The 18,222-nt window shown below is 39.3% G+C and overlaps 3 protein-coding genes and 1 long non-coding RNA gene across 7 annotated transcripts in view; 2 read left to right on the top strand and 2 right to left on the bottom strand.

Annotated features, from left to right (window-relative positions):
* The window catches only part of LOC120422115 (cytotoxic granule associated RNA binding protein TIA1-like), a 610,909-nt gene that overhangs the window by 527,071 nt on the left and 65,616 nt on the right, over positions 1 to 18,222 (top strand). The window lies entirely within an intron of this gene.
* On the bottom strand, positions 1,792 to 17,353 carry LOC120422117 (CLIP domain-containing serine protease HP8-like). Its single transcript, XM_052711640.1, has 4 exons — positions 16,944 to 17,353; positions 16,695 to 16,885; positions 16,572 to 16,638; positions 1,792 to 2,166 (listed from the first exon to the last, which is right to left on the bottom strand). Exons 1-4 carry the CDS (start codon positions 17,336 to 17,338, stop codon positions 1,824 to 1,826), a joined length of 996 nt encoding a protein of 331 aa, XP_052567600.1. The 5' UTR covers positions 17,339 to 17,353; the 3' UTR covers positions 1,792 to 1,823.
* LOC128093822 (uncharacterized) lies at positions 2,170 to 16,504 on the top strand. The gene is made up of 2 exons (XR_008212771.1): positions 2,170 to 3,616; positions 13,990 to 16,504. It is a non-coding gene; the product is annotated as an uncharacterized LOC128093822 (long non-coding RNA).
* On the bottom strand, positions 2,214 to 11,915 carry LOC128093821 (uncharacterized). The gene is made up of 2 exons (XM_052711641.1): positions 11,807 to 11,915; positions 2,214 to 11,676 (listed from the first exon to the last, which is right to left on the bottom strand). The coding sequence occupies exon 2, from the start codon at positions 11,573 to 11,575 to the stop codon at positions 10,667 to 10,669; it is 909 nt and encodes a 302-aa protein (XP_052567601.1). The 5' UTR covers positions 11,576 to 11,676; positions 11,807 to 11,915; the 3' UTR covers positions 2,214 to 10,666.

Genomic DNA, 18,222 nt, shown 5'->3' on the forward strand with positions numbered 1-18,222 from the left:
AATTTTGATGAAATTTCGAAAATCTGGGAACACTTCCACTTTTTAATACATTAATTTATATTCTAAGAGTCGATGTTGGTTTGATTGAACAAAAACAAAGAAAATCTTCTATATTTGTTTTTAAATCAACTTCACAAGAGGGCTAACCCACTTACCGCACATTCGCCAACTACACCATTTCCCATTCACACAGCTCACAATCATTCATTCGCAGCACTTAAACACTCTGTGCTTCACGCCCAGCACCATAAAAAGTCGCACACTTTCGCGAACGATTTTGGCGCCTGTTTGCCCATAAATGGGTACTACTCCCCAATAGTTTTGCCCGCGAACACTAAACCCATTCAATCTCAGCAAGCGCCGACCTGGACGACGACCGAGAACGACAACGACGACGGCCATCAAGCCTGGGTCGTTTCGACGCTGTCACTTTGGCGTGGCCTACTAGGGGCGGGAAACGACTTTTATTCACACTTTTATTACTTTTAATTTTAATCTAATTTTTTCCCTTCGTGCCGTGCCGTGACCCTTCGGGGAGGGAGGTTTTTTTTTGTCGGTTCATTCAGGTGAACGTGTTTTTTTTTTAATTTTCACGTGGTCACGTGAGCACGGGGTCCGACCAACAAAATAAGGGCCCCAACAAGAGCAAGTTTAAATGAAAAAAGGTGCCGCGAGTCCGTGGTCGGTTATGTCTCACTCTCTCGGTACACACAGTTATGACCACGTGGAAAGTGTGCTTAACGGTGGAAAACGTGTGGAAAGTTCATAACACAATTACTCACCAGCTGCGGAATCTTTTTAATAAACATTATGCTTTTTTCTCGCTTGCGATTTTTGTATCTTTTCTCTAGAGAAAAAAAGAAAAGAAAAGCGATGAAATCGCTTCAATTACATTTTCCGTAAACAAACTTTTCCCCTGGATAAAAACCACATTTAGGTGAATTAGTGCAGCTGTGTGTGTGGGGTTGTGCCTTCCCGGGGAAAATTCCTGCTAGGCGTGCACTTTTCCCTCATTTCCTCCGCTGCAGCGCTTGTTATTGTTCATCCCGCTCCACACGGTGGAAGTGTATTTTTCCCTGGAAAGAAGAAGAAGACGAGGAAAAAAAGATCTTATGGTTATGTAAATTTCCCGAGCGCGCAGCACATGCGACCATCGCGCGCGCGGAACACCTGGAAAGGTGGAAGAATCCAAGTGGGTCGAAGTAGGCGGGGGGAAAACCTGCAGGACGAAACAAAGATGAGAGCGTCTAATAGAAGCATTGCGGAAAGAAAATAAAATAAAAAAAACTAAATTAAAATGGAAATTTAAATATATTGCGCTCTCGAGCTTCTGTTGAGGAGAGCTGCAAATTACCGAGAGCTTGTACGGCTTTCCGTTTCGGCGATGTCGGTTTAAAATATGCCATACAAATGGACTTGTTTCTTGGGGTGCGGGGCGGGGAACGGCGGCGGGGTGAAACGAAAGAAGAAGTTGGTCCTTTCCGCCGTTTGTACAATTTAAATTACCGCTAGAAAAAGGCGTTCGTTTGGACGAGCTTTTTTGCGGAACGACGTAGTCGTTTGCATTTTACCGATCAATTGAGGTGTTGCCGCCGGGCGTGGTCCGGACCGGCGTGGAGTGCCGATTTTAACATACGAAATTGGACTCAAATTGAATGGAAGGACCATAATTACGTAGCAGTTACAGAAATGTCGAACACGGGAGTTGTGAGGGGGGGTTTATTTTAGCGTGCAGGATCAAAGAAGGCCCCGGGATGGTACTTCTGGCAGACTACTAGATTGAAACAGCACTTTGAACGGATCTAAATTTTTATTGAGCTTTGTCATGGCTGCATGTTGGCCACGATCCAATCGATATACTTGGCAATGTTTGTGTAGACTGACGGTCCTTGGCCACATAAACGACCAAATGAAGTTATGCCGTACTGAACGAAGCGAATCCCGTTCAACTGAGCTGGATATCCCAACGGGCCGCCACCGTCCCCGTTGCAGGTATCCGCTCCACCGCGTTCTCCGGCGCAGAGATGTCCATCGGTGATGTTTACTCGACTGGAATTTCCAAACTCCCGCTGACACTCGTCGCGATCCGGAACCGCGGGAACCGTTGCCTTCTGCAGGGTCGCAGCTACCTCACCATACGGATCCGTTTGACCCCATCCGGCTATGATGTTGCAACGACCCTCGCCCCGAACCACTCCAGTTTTTGCCATGCGCCGACGCAAGCATAAATGACCTAGCACCAAATTCTGCTCCCCGACTTATGGTAGAACGACAAAATAATTAAGCTCGCGCAACCGATCATGAGTCATACGCCACCCGAAAACCCCTTTATAGAATATCGCCAAATAATAGGCAATTAAAGAATTGATTGAGCTTTCGATTTCATCGGGGCGATGTTATAGCGCAGGGGAAATTAAGGGAGTGGCCTAATTATATTCATGGACATGTCCATTTAGGTAGAAACACGGCTTCCTCATTAGGAGATTCATTTTTAAAACAATGTAAATTAAACCAATATCAACATTCTAATTTAGTAAATCAAGTCTTTTGTAAAAGGGCTTAAACCCATGACTTTCAGTTTAGAATCGAACTCACGCAACTACGCGGACAGCCAGAAAAAAACCACAGAGGTCAGCATAAAAAAGTTCATGAGGTTCATCGATGCTCGGCATCAAAACTGACCATTTTTAGTAGAACAAAGTTTGGAAAATTTACTATATAAGTAGAAATAATTCTCGAGGAAAGTTAGTTAGTTCCAGTAGCAGCTCAAGCCCAGACCAGCCAGGCCCACCAGCACCCACCAGCAGCCACCAGCAGCCATCAGCAGCCATCAGCCGAGAAGTCCACCCCGGGACTTAGCCGAGAAGCCAGCCGAGAAGTCCACCCCGGGACTTAGCCGAGAAGACAGCCGAGAAGTCCACCCCGGGACTTAGCCGAGAAGACAGCCGAGAAGTCCACCCCGGGACTTAGCCGAGAAGCCAGCCGAGAAGTCTACCCCGGGACTTAGCCGAGAAGCCAGCCGAGAAGTCCGCCCCGCGACTTAGCTGTTTGCTGTTTGAGAAATCCACCCGGGACTACGCTGCTGGAGAAGTCGGCCGCGACTTAGCTGTTTGCTGTTTGAGAAATCCACCCGGGACTTAGCTGCTGGAGAAGTCGGCCGCGACTTAGCTGTTTGCTGTTTGAGAAATCCACCCGGGACTTAGCTGCTGGAGAAGTCGGCCGCGACTTAGCTGTTTGCTGTTTGAGAAGTCGGCCGCGACTTAGCTGTTTGCTGTTTGAGAAGTCGGCCGCGACTTAGCTGTTTGCTGTTTGAGAAGTCCACCCGGGACTTGGCCGTTGGAGCACAGCAGAGTCAACACATTACTTGGAGTCTGGATTCAACACTGGTCTGAGGCGGAGAAGCTGAAGAGAAAAAAATCATCGAAGGAAGTGGACAACTTAATTGTCAATAAAACGTGTAAAAAAGACGAGAGTGACCAGTGCCTAAGATTAGTGAAGTATCACAATTCCGCAACCGCTCGGCTGGGCGGTGCAGTTGGTGACAAGCGGAAAAAGTCCGGACGAGGACTAGGAACGCCAGGACGAGACAACAAATGATTCGACAACTAATTTTCGGGTAAGTAATCTAAACTTTATTTTTACATTTTTTTTTTGTGTAACACAAAGCAAAGTGATTATCGTGATTCGTGATTTGGGTATGAAATAATTTTATACTGTCCATCTTTATGACAACGTTAGAGGAACTCGAAGTATATCTCAGTAGAGAATACGAGAACCTTTATAAAAATAAAAAACGTGCGAGAAGCCTGCAAGGAATTTTGACTAAGTCGGAACAGCTTAGAGAAGCATTCGACAAATACGAAAAAATTGTGCAAGGATACGAACATAGAGTTTCGGAATTTTGTTTTGAAGAGCTATATCAGAAATATACAACTTTCAGAGAACACTATTTTGAGTGCGTTAAAATCTTAGAAAATTCGGAAATTTTGCCCGAAAAAAATCCAAATAATCAATCAAAAAAATCAGTTATCGAAATGGCAACGCCTTATGTATTTCCTATGCAAATGGCGATGCAATGCATTCCAGACTTCATGGGGGAGGCTGATGAATTAGATGCGTTCTTCCTACAAATTGACTTCTTTGCGAAAGACATACCCGAGGAAACAAGTCATGATCTCTTGATTCAAACTGTTATGTCAAAAATGAAGGGGAGAGCGAAAAAATTTGTAAACCGTGTCAAAGATTTAACATGGCCGCTTACAAAACTCAAAATCAGTAAGGAGTTTGGAGAACACCGTTCTATCGGTGGAGTTATGGAGGAAGTGGAAATGTTGAGGCAAAAACCTCACGAGAGCCTTAAGGATTATATGGAGAGGGGGTTGACAATTTTAGAAACTATCGAATCGTATGTAAACGGGGAAAATGAGTACGCGGAAACAGATTTAAAAAGACATTTTACGTGTGGTCTTCGCAGTACAGACCTTAAAAAATTGGCAAAAAGCGAAGTTAATGAAAAATCTTTTAGAGAATTGTTAGAATATTTGGATGATAAAGGAGATGAAATCGAACAGTTAGAAAGTCTCGAAAAAAGAATAGCATTAATGCATTTCAATGACTCCCCTGAACCAAGACAAAATTTGGACACAAGTAATTATCGACCAAACTCATTTTTTAGAAACTACAACCCAAGAGGAAATTATAACCAAAACTTCCAAAACAGGAATAACAATCAAAATTTCCAAAACAGAAATAACAACCAAAACTTCCAAAACAGGAATAACAATCAAAATTTCCAAAACAGAAATAACAACCAAAATTTTCAAAATAGAAACAACAACCAAAATTTCCAATTCAGAAATAACGGACAAAATTTCCAAAACAGGAATAACCAACAAAATTTCCAAAATGGAAATTATAACAGACAAAATTTTCAAGATAGAAACTTTGAAGGACAGAACTCTCAAAACAGAAACTTCAATAGACAAAATAATCAAAATGGAAATTTCAATTCACCAAGAAATAATTCGTCTTACCATACTACACCTACTAATAGAAATTTCCAGTACCAAAATTATAACAATAACAGAAATAACATGAATAGAAAAAACTAAATAAGGGGGATTTTGTTATGTATGGCGTCCAAAAACCCCATAATAGAAAAGAATCAAATAGACGCATAAAAAAGTTACCTGAATCCGACTGTGTACATTGCGGAGCATCAGTGGGAATAAGAAATCTTTCAAGGAATAAACGTTTGAAAATTAACTATGACACTAACAAAAAGTTAATAGTGAAAATTCCAACAATTAACAACCCTAATTACAAAATATCGTTCTTAGTTGACTCTGGGTCATTTGCAAACTTAATTAGAAGCAATATCTTAGACAAAACAGGTAACATCGATATTAATTATCAAGATAAAATTTTAATAAGAGGAATAAGCAATAACAATATTAAATCTATTGGGTCAATTTATATAAATCTATTAATCGAGGATACAACATTTTATACCAAGTTTTATGTTATCAAGAATCTAGCATGCCAAGCGATTCTGGGTGCCGAGTTTTTAAAACAACATACACTATCAATAAGTAAAGAATTTAATTATATTATATTAAAAAACCCAAATATTCCAGTAGAAGTCGAAAAAGAGGAAATATTTAACAATGATACTGATACTGACGAAGAAATAACTGAAAATAATTCTGAAAGTGATGAAGAGTTTTTTGAAAATGAATCAGAAACGGATGAAGATACTGAGGAAAACAGATCAGAAATCAATCATGGATTTTTAACAAATCAAAACATGGTTGAAATTGAAGAAATCGAATTCGAAGAACAACCAAAAGAATATAATCTGGAATATAACCAAGATTATGATATTTTAGATAACAAAAAAATGTAGAAAATTAGTAGGAGAGGAGAGAATGAATAAAATCCTTGAATTAATAAATACAGATCACTTAAAAGGAGAGTTAAATAGGGAAATGAAATTCATGTTATACAAATTTAATGACATTTTCTTCTTGGAAGGAGATGAATTTACACATACAGATCTGACGATGCATGAGATTGAAACAACGACAGAAATACCCATTAATAAACGACAATATAGATTTCCGGAATCAACAAAAAAGCATATTGATGAACAAATCGAAGAAATGCTAAAGTTAGGCATAATTCGCCCAAGTAAAAGTCCGTGGAATGCACCGGTATTATGCATCCCGAAGAAAGACTTAGATGCCGAAGGCAAGAAACGCTACAGAATTGTAGTAGATTTTCGAGCACTCAACACAATTACTAAACCTTTTGTATACCCAATACCGCTAATTAGCGAAATTTTGGACAGCATTGGAGAAGCTAAATATTTCTCAACCATTGATCTTAAATCGGGATTCTATCAAATACCGATTAATCCAAAAGATGCAGCAAAAACAGCTTTTTCAATACCTAGAGGACATTATGAATTTGAGAGAATGCCGATGGGACTGAAAAATAGCCCATCAACATTCCAAAAATTTACATTCACGCTAATTTACGAAATACAACCAGTTAATGCGTTTGTATATTTGGACGACATTATTGTGTTTGGTAGAACTATCGAAGAACACAATGAAAATCTGTGCAAAGTGTTGAAAGCCTTACAAGTAAATAATTTAAAAGTCGAGCCATCTAAATGTAAAATTTTACACAGAGAGGTAAGATATTTAGGCCATATCATCTGTGAAGAAGGCATCAGACCAACTGAAGATAACATCGCAACCATTAAAAATATGAAAAAACCACAAACAATTCGGGATGTAAGGTCATTTTTAGGAACAGTAAATTTTTATGGTAAATTTATACAAAATATTGCTGAAAAACGCAAACCTTTGAATGAATTATTAAAGAAAAACGTTAAATTTAAATGGTCCGAAGAATGCGAAACCGCATTCGAGGAATTGAAAAATTATTTAATTTCAGAACCAATCTTGGTTCGCCCAAATTTCAACGATACATTCGTGTTAACAACGGATGCTAGCGATTATGCTATCGGAGCTGTATTAACTAATGAAAAATCGAACGATCACCCCATTGCTTACGCAAGTCGTGCGCTTATTGGAGCGGAAAAGAAGTATTTTACGATTGAAAAAGAGCTACTTGCCATTGTCTGGGCAGTAGATCATTTCAAGCATTATATCTACAACCAAAATTTCATAGTTTACACAGATCATAGACCATTGGTTGCTCTATGGCATCTAAAAGAAACATCTCCAACTTTAACAAAACTTCGATTGAAAATTCAAGGCATAGGATGCGAAATCAGGTACAAGCAAGGAAAAGAAAACGTGGTAGCTGATTTTCTCTCACGTTTGAAAAATGAGGAGAATACCGTTGAGGAAGAGCAAGCTGGAAATTTAGTTGCTATTACCACTCGAAATCAAAAAAAAAAATTGCAGCAAAACGAAAGACCTAAAAATTCAATTTCAAATTGGGATCCACAAATGGACAATCTTCAGAATATCAATGTACAAGTTCAGACAGATAACAATAATAAATTAAATTTCACGTTTAAGGATTTTGAAGAGGCAGAAATTGATTTCAATACATTAAAATTTTCAAAAAAAATAGTTCCTCTAGAACAAGCTAAAGCTACTTTTATGATTATTAACAGTGTAACAGCATATAAAGAACTCAGTAAATACGTTGATCTTCCACATGGGTTAAAAGATTATACAAAGGAAAACATATTTATTATTCCTGAGAAGAAAGTATGGGGCTGTATTTTGAATGGAACGTACCGATCAGCTATCAAAACCGAGGAATTATTTGATAATTTATTAGAGGGATTTAAACAGTGCCCGAAATTTTCAGAAGAAGCTTCAGAAATCCAAATCATTTCGCACAGAGCAATAAATCTAGAACTGGATTTAAATCTTCTAAGATTTTTTGCAAAAACATTTTCAAAAATATTTTCATTATTTATCACAGAGAGTGAAAGAATATTTGTAAAACCTGAAGATAGAGACCGTGTATTACAAGATTTTCATGACGCACCACTAGGTGGTCATGTCGGAGGAAAAAGAATGTTAAAACGAATTAGCCCACTTTTTACATGGGATAATATGAAAAGAGACGTTTTAAATTACGTTAAACAATGTGATCTTTGTCAAAAAAATAAAATTTGGCCGGCGAATAAAATTCCAATGAAAATTACAACTACTTCATATGAACCATTCGATAAAATTTATATGGATGTGGTAATGTTACCTGTTTCAACAAATGGATTTAATTGTGGACTGGTGATACAAGACGATTTGTCAAGATTTTTGACTGTAGCTCCTATGGAGAATCAAGAAAGTACAACTGTTGCTAGATCTTTTGTGGAACAATTTATTTGTAAATTTGGTGCTCCAAAAGAAGTTGTATCTGATCGTGGCACAAATTTTGTAAGCAAAATGATGCAACATGTTTGTAAGATTTTACATATAAAGAAAATTGTAACAAGTGCATACCACCCACAAGCAAATCTGGTTGAGAGATCAAACAGAGAATTAAAAATTTATTTGAGAAATTTTATTGGAAACAAACCCGAGAATTGGGATGAATTGATCCCATACTTCATGTTTGAATATAATACAACTATAAACTCATCTACAGGATATTCACCGTATGAACTTATATTTGGACGTAAACCTACAATACCAAGTTCAGTTTACAAAGTCAACGACTCAGATTTAAACTATGATGATTACATTCGTCAAATGAAAGTAACATTCAAAGATGCTCATGAAATTGCTCGAAACAATTTGATACTGTCAAAAGAAAAGAGGAAGGAAATCTACGACAAAAAAACAAACGACTGGATACCAATGTGGGGAGACAGAGTGCTAGTACAGATGGTTCAAACAGGGATTGGACAGAAACTACAAACAAAATGGAGAGGTCCTTACGATATAGTTAAGTTTAACAGTGACCAAACGACCACCATCAAAAATGGTAATAAATTAGAACATGTACATAATAATAGATTGAAAAAATACTACGATTAGAGACAAGTGGGTTATGAAAAAAAAAAAAAAAAAAAAAAAAATCTAGGAAAAAGTTAACACAATAATACAAACACAATTAATTGCAAATTAATCCTGAAAACGATTTATGGATTTCAGATAAAATTTTAATTGGGGTAAGTAATAACATTTAAAACAAATTATGAATATCAGAGAATTAAACTTTTTAAAACCAAATAATGCTCACGAGATCAAGAAATTTTTGAATCTCTGCAAGGATAATAAATCGTTTATGATAGCATGGATAGCATTATCAAGCCCTTTGATCAAACTGACACTAGAGAAAAGAACATTTGAACTTAATTTGGTTCAAGAAAAAGCCTTTTATATGCTAATAAATCAGTTATCATATATTCCAATCCTGAAAGTTAATTACGAAACACTTATGCTAACAATTGATGTCAATGAGAACACATTTTGTGCAAAACTGGTTAAAACGGGACAAAATAAATTAGTCAAATACCTTTCGGAAGAATTTCGACGCAAAGACTCTGTAAAGTCGGAAACCGAAAAAATCACAATAGCAACTGTTTATGTTTTAAGTAAATGTAGACCGTATTACTACGGCAACAGAATTCAAATTAATGCCAAAAATCCTCCGTTAAATTTTGGAAATTTACTCGTAAGAAGAGGGTTGGAGAATCTGAACATTAACTGGGTGAAAAAAAAAACTCAATAGATCACGAACGGCATAATCGATAAAGAGCGAAAATCCAGATAAGGAATTATTTCACAAATTGATACAGAAAAGATTTTTTTTTCTTTCGTAGAAAAATGATATTTATTCAATTATTTTAAATTTGATTTAACATAATAATATTTGAACACTTTTCTTTTTGTGCCATCGGGCATCTCCTCTGTGCTGGGCAATATTTCATGGCGCACCCCGCGAGAGGTGAAAAAAGCCCGGATTACCTCGCCGCTCCACGGCCGTATCCTATTACGAGGACCGGCCACGCGACGTCGTCGAGTCACGGGCACCTCGTTTCTTGTTGTGGTTGGCAAAATGCGCTGAGCAGATGACGGCTGAGCAGCCGAAGACGACGGTCCTAAAGACTTCTGGTTCGAGGTCTGCGAAGACGGGTCTGACAATGACCGAGGAGCCTCCGAACACCGCTTTTCCAACGGTCCTGAATTTGGAACCGAGACGAAATCGGGGACCTTGTCTAATCGAGGCATGTTGAACACTAAACAAAAACTTATGCCATTGAAAATCAATTTGGCCAAAACGCTACATTTTCACCTAACGATTATAAATGCAAATTTCGCAACACTTGCTCAAATTAAAATCGGTATCGTTTGCCAGGAGGATCATATGTCTCCACGGCAGAGAATAACAAAATAAAATTGCCATGAGTGTCAAGTTCAATATTGTGCACCCGACGGTCAACGACGTCACTGAGGTTCGTAAAAACAATGTTGGAAATTCGACGACAATGAAATTAGGGAAGACCAAACAGAGGAGAAAAAGCACAAGCAGAAGAAACAAGGAAAGAGAAACAACAAAGTTCAAATTGGTGATATTTGGCTATAATTAACAACGCGAAACATAGATAGACTCATCAAAAATATATTTTTATTTCATTATTTCTCGATACAATGATTAATTACTATACTTATGTAAAATTTTCAATCAAAGTCATCCTGGCACTTGCTACAGTTCCATCAGAAACACCAATCAGGTCCTCAATCCAAGGCGCCTCGTAAACGAAAAATCGTTTCAATATCTGCCTCGGTGAAATCCGAGCAGCCCAATGCATAAGAGTGCAACCCCATGTATTAACAATCCCAGAGGACTCTGCATACAGGTCCGGGGTAACCGGCCCAGGACAAGAAGCTAATAGATACCTTCTATGAACAGTATCTATTGCCTCCGATAACGCTTCGGGCCAGGAAAACAGGCCCGAAAACAAAATAAACCACAAAAAGGCCCAAGATGCTGTCCACGTGAGTGGCACGCCATCTCCAGCCAAGAGAGGTTTTTCGCTCAATCCGAGCGCCTGAAGCGTTTTCAGACGCTCGGAGCTCGGAGCATTTTCGTACCAATATCTGGTATGAGGAGGTATGTCGCCGGTATACCACTTCTTTTCAACCCCGAAAAAGCCAAAGCCTTTCGAGATTGAAAAGATTAAACAGGGAGGTAGATAATTCCACCTCGGAGATTCCTTGCCATAAGATTTCGGAGACCGCATAATGTTCCAGATCTCCTCGAAAGCCGGTTCGACGTTCCGAATAAACTCTCCACGCCGAAACGTCCACGCAGACAGGTGAAGACATGAACCTCGTTCCCGCGCGCACAAACAATCAGCAGGGCAACGGTGGCCACGGGTGCCGTAAACGGCTGACCCATCGGAGCGCCGTTCTCGACGGACGACAGAATTCCCAACTCGATGCATATTTCGCGTTGAAGGCCGGTTCGGTGAAGACTGGATCGTTGAAGGCCGGATCGGCGAAGACTGGATCGTTGAAGACCAGATCGGCAAAGACGGGATCATTGAAGACCGGATCGTTGAAGGCTGGATCATTGCAGGATGAACTGGATCGTTGAAGGCTGGATCGTTGCAGGATGAACTGGATAGTTGAAGGCAGAACCGGATGACTTCCAAGGCTGGATAGCTTGGTTGAACTGTAATTTAAATGGCCCGAAATTTCACGTTTTATAGGAAAAAAATCAAGATTCAGCAATTTCTGGATTCCCGAAAAAAAAAAAAAAAAAAAAAAAAAAAAAAAAAAAAAAAAAAAAAAAGTAAAATCACCTGACCAACCCTGATACAAAACAAAAATTCTTCACTGTACCCAGCGACTCTATAGCACTCGACAATGTGTAGGAAAGATAAAAGTAAAAAAAAGTATTGCAATTATTTTCTCGTTTCAGGATAATTGTTTGGTCGGTAACCATAGTTACGACTTTAAATCATCCTTCGCTAAGTTTTCAAAAATTACCAAACATTTGGATTGCTCAAGGTAATTATGATTTTGAAATAAAATTAAGCTTATCATCAATTAAAGAAGAACTAGACTTTTTGGAAACAACAGTACAAAAATACAATAACACTTGTACGGAAGTTTCAAAATATACTACAAAATTAAAATGTTTCGAAGTAACAAGAAACCAAATGGACTCATTTACAAAATTAAATAGTATGCATAATCTCATTAAATCATTTTTTGTAAAAACCGTAGAAAAAAGATCGTGGAGATTTTGGACATGGATGACAGACGACGACAGAACAAGAGTAGATTTAAATACAGATAAATTGAGACAGAATGACGAAAAATTAAAATATGATATCGAACACCAATCGATTGCCCTCGATAGAATGTACGATTTTATTAATATAACTTCCATACAAGCGGATAACGTGTCACAACAAATAATGCAGAATTTTGAAAACTTGAGACAAGAAATCAAAAATAATCTAAAATTCACTTTTGATGTGAAGAAAGTACTATATCTTCAATCGATTTTACTGGAAATTGTTTATTGGATGGAGGAACTGATAAGTTCAATCAAAAATAAACAAAACATTTTTATCAATACCCTATTTTATGAAAAACTCAACGCCCAACACTTAATCCAGTTATTAGGCGAAACATTCTTTGAAACAGAACTATATAGAATCAAAGATAGTCTCCCAAAATATTTAACATTTCCAACATTAGAAAATAATAAAATAGACCCAATGATTTGGAAAGCTATTACTTTATATTATGAAATCAATAATAATAAAGAATTGCTCATATTTGTTAAAATACCATTGATTCAAGATAAGACATTTTATGCAATTAAAGCTATTTCCAACCCGGGATTTAATAATACAATCGTTTCTATCATAGATTTAGAAAACGATATAATAATCATCCAAAATAATTCAAATTGGGGATATATAACTAAATCATTATCGGTAGACAGTTGTACACAGTTATATAATTCAAAACTGTGTTACACAAATGACATATTAAAAAATTTAAGCAACAGTAACAATTGCTTGGCTGAAGCAATGTTACAACAATCATACAATAACTGTAAAGTAAGGCATGTAAAATTAAATGAGGAATTATGGTTTGCAACTACAAATAGAAATATTTGGAGATATGTTACACTTGGGATGTCTAAAATACGAATTATCAACCATACGGAGATTATGGAAAAAAATATAACAGAGTCAGGATTAATAGAAGTGGGACCAAATATGATTATCGAAACTTTTAATATCAGAATTGAATATTATTTTGAAATGAATTTACCACTAAAAATTAGTGAAGAGATGGACAAGATAATTGTGGATAAAATTGAAATTGAAGACTGGATGATTGAGTACATCCCTATATTCAATTCAACGACGAAAAAGATCGATATCATCGATCACAAAAAACTATACGACATTGGTATCGACTTAACCACAATAAAGAAACACAAAACGGTTCTAGAAAATTTAGAATATGCACCATACAATTATCCATGGTGGTTCTTATCAGGATCAATATTAATTCCACTTACGGTAATTTTTATGTTCATAGCATGTTTTAGAGGGAAAGTTTCATGCTTTACAAAAAGAATAATTTACAAACCCAATTTAAACAAAGATTTTAGTGCAGATGAGTTCGCAAAGAAAAGAAAATACATAAATACAAGCTTCATAAAAAGTAAAAAGAATAAAAATCTTCACAAAATGCAAGAAAACGAAACAACAGGGCAGGAAATAAAAGAATTTCCAAAAATATCAATCATTGATGAAAAATCTATAAGCTCGAAAAAAATTGGACCCTCTACAAAAACCACAATGAAAACTCATAGAGTATTCTTTTAAATGAATGTTGAAGACGAATGCATGAAAAAAAAAAGGGATGCGCAGCCCGGAGTGTATGAGATATTGTATGACATGGGATGTTTTTTAATTTTTACAAAGCTATGAACTAATATGATTTTATCCAACAGATTTCGAAGAGCATTTCTTTCAAGCCCGCCGACAACCAACCTTTCGAATGGAGGGGAAGACTCCGAACCACGTGGGGGTGAACAGCCGTAAGACGCGTAGATCATCAAAGGTTAAAAGTATGAAAAAAAAAAAAAAAGGGGTAAAACCTCAAAAGTAAAGGTCAAAAAAATGATGCGAAATTAAATTGGCAGAATATGCGAGGGTTAAAAGCCGTAAAACGTGTAAAAAAGAGTAAGACCAAGATAAAAGTGTGAAACACAATTTTCAAAATTAAAACGAAAAAGACATTGTAAAATTTTGGCAAAGTAAAAAAAAAAAAAATAATAATAATAAAATAAACAAATTTTGTAAGGCAATCAAATGAATCCAACCAATCCCGAAGGACAACACCCAGAAGACCAAGAAGACGACTAAATAGATTATTGTTGCACTCTAGTGGAAGGGTCAGGAAATTAACCGAAGGAGTATAGGGGAATGAATCGATAGCAAGACAGATATGCAACCAGCAGCAAATCAGTGCACCTGCATCGGAGCACGGGACAGCAGTATGTGCAACACAAACACAGGACGGACAATGGGAACACGGATTCGTCAAAAACGACCAAAAAAGTTTTCACGACAACCACGTGTGAAAAACGACGAATCAACAGTTATCAACATCCCATCGAAGGAAGACGAAGAAGATAACAGCCAGCCGATCAACAAGTTGGAGCTCATGGGATACACTATTCATCCCTACCAATCAATTTTGACCAAGGTGAGCACCACTGTGATTATTTTGTCCCGTTAGGTGACGAAGCCAATTGCACAGGATGGAAGGGCATACAACAAACGCGAAATATGGAATGAGCACACACACATGGATCCGATTGCACAGGATGGAAAGGCATACAACGAAGAAACGCGAAATATGGAATGGGCACACACGTATGGAAGAAGACCCCATACTCTGTAAGTTAACTACTGACCCCAACACTAGCAAATCAGAGCAATGCAAACGTTATATAATCTCGCCGAAAAGCAACCATGACAAAGAGGACCCCAGCCAGCAAACCGTAATTAGCATTTAATGCCAGATTCATGCCTAATCATTTCTCCCATAAGAAACATAAGTAGGATAAAAATTAGGGATTACAAACAAAACAAAATCACCTTCACAAACCAATGAATGTTCCAAAACTTCATTTTCGAACATTCATCTCGTAAGTGTGGGGGAGTGCAACGACCCTCGCCCCGAACCACTCCAGTTTTTGCCATGCGCCGACGCAAGCATAAATGACCTAGCACCAAATTCTGCTCCCCGACTTATGGTAGAACGACAAAATAATTAAGCTCGCGCAACCGATCATGAGTCATACGCCACCCGAAAACCCCTTTATAGAATATCGCCAAATAATAGGCAATTAAAGAATTGATTGAGCTTTCGATTTCATCGGGGCGATGTTATAGCGCAGGGGAAATTAAGGGAGTGGCCTAATTATATTCATGGACATGTCCATTTAGGTAGAAACACGGCTTCCTCATTAGGAGATTCATTTTTAAAACAATGTAAATTAAACCAATATCAACATTCTAATTTAGTAAATCAAGTCTTTTGTAAAAGGGCTTAAACCCATGACTTTCAGTTTAGAATCGAACTCACGCAACTACGCGGACAGCCAGAAAAAAACCACAGAGGTCAGCATAAAAAAGTTCATGAGGTTCATCGATGCTCGGCATCAAAACTGACCATTTTTAGTAGAACAAAGTTTGGAAAATTTACTATATAAGTAGAAATAATTCTCGAGGAAAGTTAGTTAGTTCCAGTAGCAGCTCAAGCCCAGACCAGCCAGGCCCACCAGCACCCACCAGCAGCCACCAGCAGCCATCAGCAGCCATCAGCCGAGAAGTCCACCCCGGGACTTAGCCGAGAAGCCAGCCGAGAAGTCCACCCCGGGACTTAGCCGAGAAGACAGCCGAGAAGTCCACCCCGGGACTTAGCCGAGAAGACAGCCGAGAAGTCCACCCCGGGACTTAGCCGAGAAGCCAGCCGAGAAGTCTACCCCGGGACTTAGCCGAGAAGCCAGCCGAGAAGTCCGCCCCGCGACTTAGCTGTTTGCTGTTTGAGAAATCCACCCGGGACTACGCTGCTGGAGAAGTCGGCCGCGACTTAGCTGTTTGCTGTTTGAGAAATCCACCCGGGACTTAGCTGCTGGAGAAGTCGGCCGCGACTTAGCTGTTTGCTGTTTGAGAAATCCACCCGGGACTTAGCTGCTGGAGAAGTCGGCCGCGACTTAGCTGTTTGCTGTTTGAGAAGTCGGCCGCGACTTAGCTGTTTGCTGTTTGAGAAGTCGGCCGCGACTTAGCTGTTTGCTGTTTGAGAAGTCCACCCGGGACTTGGCCGTTGGAGCACAGCAGAGTCAACACATTACTTGGAGTCTGGATTCAACACTGGTCTGAGGCGGAGAAGCTGAAGAGAAAAAAATCATCGAAGGAAGTGGACAACTTAATTGTCAATAAAACGTGTAAAAAAGACGAGAGTGACCAGTGCCTAAGATTAGTGAAGTATCACAATTCCGCAACCGCTCGGCTGGGCGGTGCAATGTACTCGGCAGGATTGTTGGTTCGAAGTTCCGATGTCACCGGGAGGCAGACAGGTTGGATGTGATCTGGATTTGGAATTTTGCCTAAATCAAACTTTTTCTAAGAAAAGTCTTACAAATACCTTCGAATGTGACCTCCTCCTTTAGTCGAATCAACGCTATATCATTCTGATTCGGGCGTCGATTGTAACTCTGGTGGCGTACAATGTACTCAATGTCAAGATCCTGCACTGGTGGAGCACAGTCGCTTGCGTCGTTCACGTTGCAATCCTTATCTGTACCGATGGTGTGCTCTCCCAATCGGACGAAAATTCTTGAAAAATTAACACGATTTTACCTCAAGGTCAAACCAACCTAACCTAAGCACTTACGGCACTTTCCTAAACACGCAAGTTGCTCCCGTCAGAACGTAACGCGCGCTGATCAGCGTTCCCATGCAGTGCAGGTCTGTCCCCGCTGGTCCAACATAGCCCAACAGCGCCATCCAGGGGAACTCCATCAGGGAGGCGTTTTGTCCGCCCACGATCCGGTTCTGGATGTAGCGGCCACATGTGGTACTTGGTAGAAGATCCAAGTTCAGCTCCCTCGCTGGATCCACTTCACTTCCCTGCTTGACCTGCACTTGTTCGGTCGGTAGCTGCTGAGTATACTGGAGCAACCCCAGGATGATAAGAACCGCCAGATGTGCCATTTTCAGCGAACTGACCACGGTGAAGTTCCAATTGAAACTGATTCGAACCTCGCTCCTATCAAGCAGAGTGTGCATTTGTTTATGTTTTTTGTGTTGATCAAGGAATTCCCTGAAAGGCGTGATAACACAATCTCTGAACACTGGTCGTCAAACTTGTTCCTAACAACCTCCGGCGAAAGCAACTCAGTAGGCATTGCTTCAAACCGTTCCGTTAGCTTTGTATTGGGCAGGCCCACTGCGTCGCGTTTGACGCAGAGCTGGATCTTTGAAATTGCTTGAATTTAAATGTTATCAAGAAGCATCAATTTATAGCCGAGCTGTAGAGTTGGAACCGGAGTTGGAGTCGGTACTTTTTGAAGACGAGTTTGAAGCCAGAGTCGCAGTCAAATTCAGAGTCGAAAAAAAAATTGTCTGGAAGTTGTTGTTAAAGTTGGTATCGGTGTCGGATTTTTTTTTTTTTTTTTTTGAAGACCTGGAATCAGATTCGCTTAATATGGCAGCCGTGGTTTGAAGGAAAGCTAATAGATACAAATTTGATGATAATTTATTTTGATGTTATTCAAAATCTAACTGTCACACGATGACACAAAGACAGACGTCCCCCTATCCGTAACGACTCCCTTTCCGAGACAAACAATCACCGAGCCCCCATCGATCACGGACCGTTTTCCTACCCGTTCGGTGTCTCCCAAAGCACCCATCAACGTGACGTGCTGACTTGTAACAACACCCGGTACTCAATCGTTCACTGTTCCAATTACACCCGGGGAAATTCCCCAAACATCGGTTCCAACCGTTCGCCGTAGCTGCTGCCGCCGGATGCAGCCCCGTAGCGCGCTAAATCCCGGAGGCAATTTGTTACACACCTCCCACTTTACCGGTTGTTGGCATCGTCATCATCATCACCACCACCACCACCGGCATCAACCTGCCTTCCCAGTTCAAACCCCCGCTCGACG

The sequence above is a fragment of the Culex pipiens genome, chromosome 1 (assembly GCF_016801865.2).
Source record: "Culex pipiens pallens isolate TS chromosome 1, TS_CPP_V2, whole genome shotgun sequence".
Classification (NCBI taxonomy): Eukaryota; Metazoa; Arthropoda; class Insecta; order Diptera; family Culicidae; genus Culex; species Culex pipiens.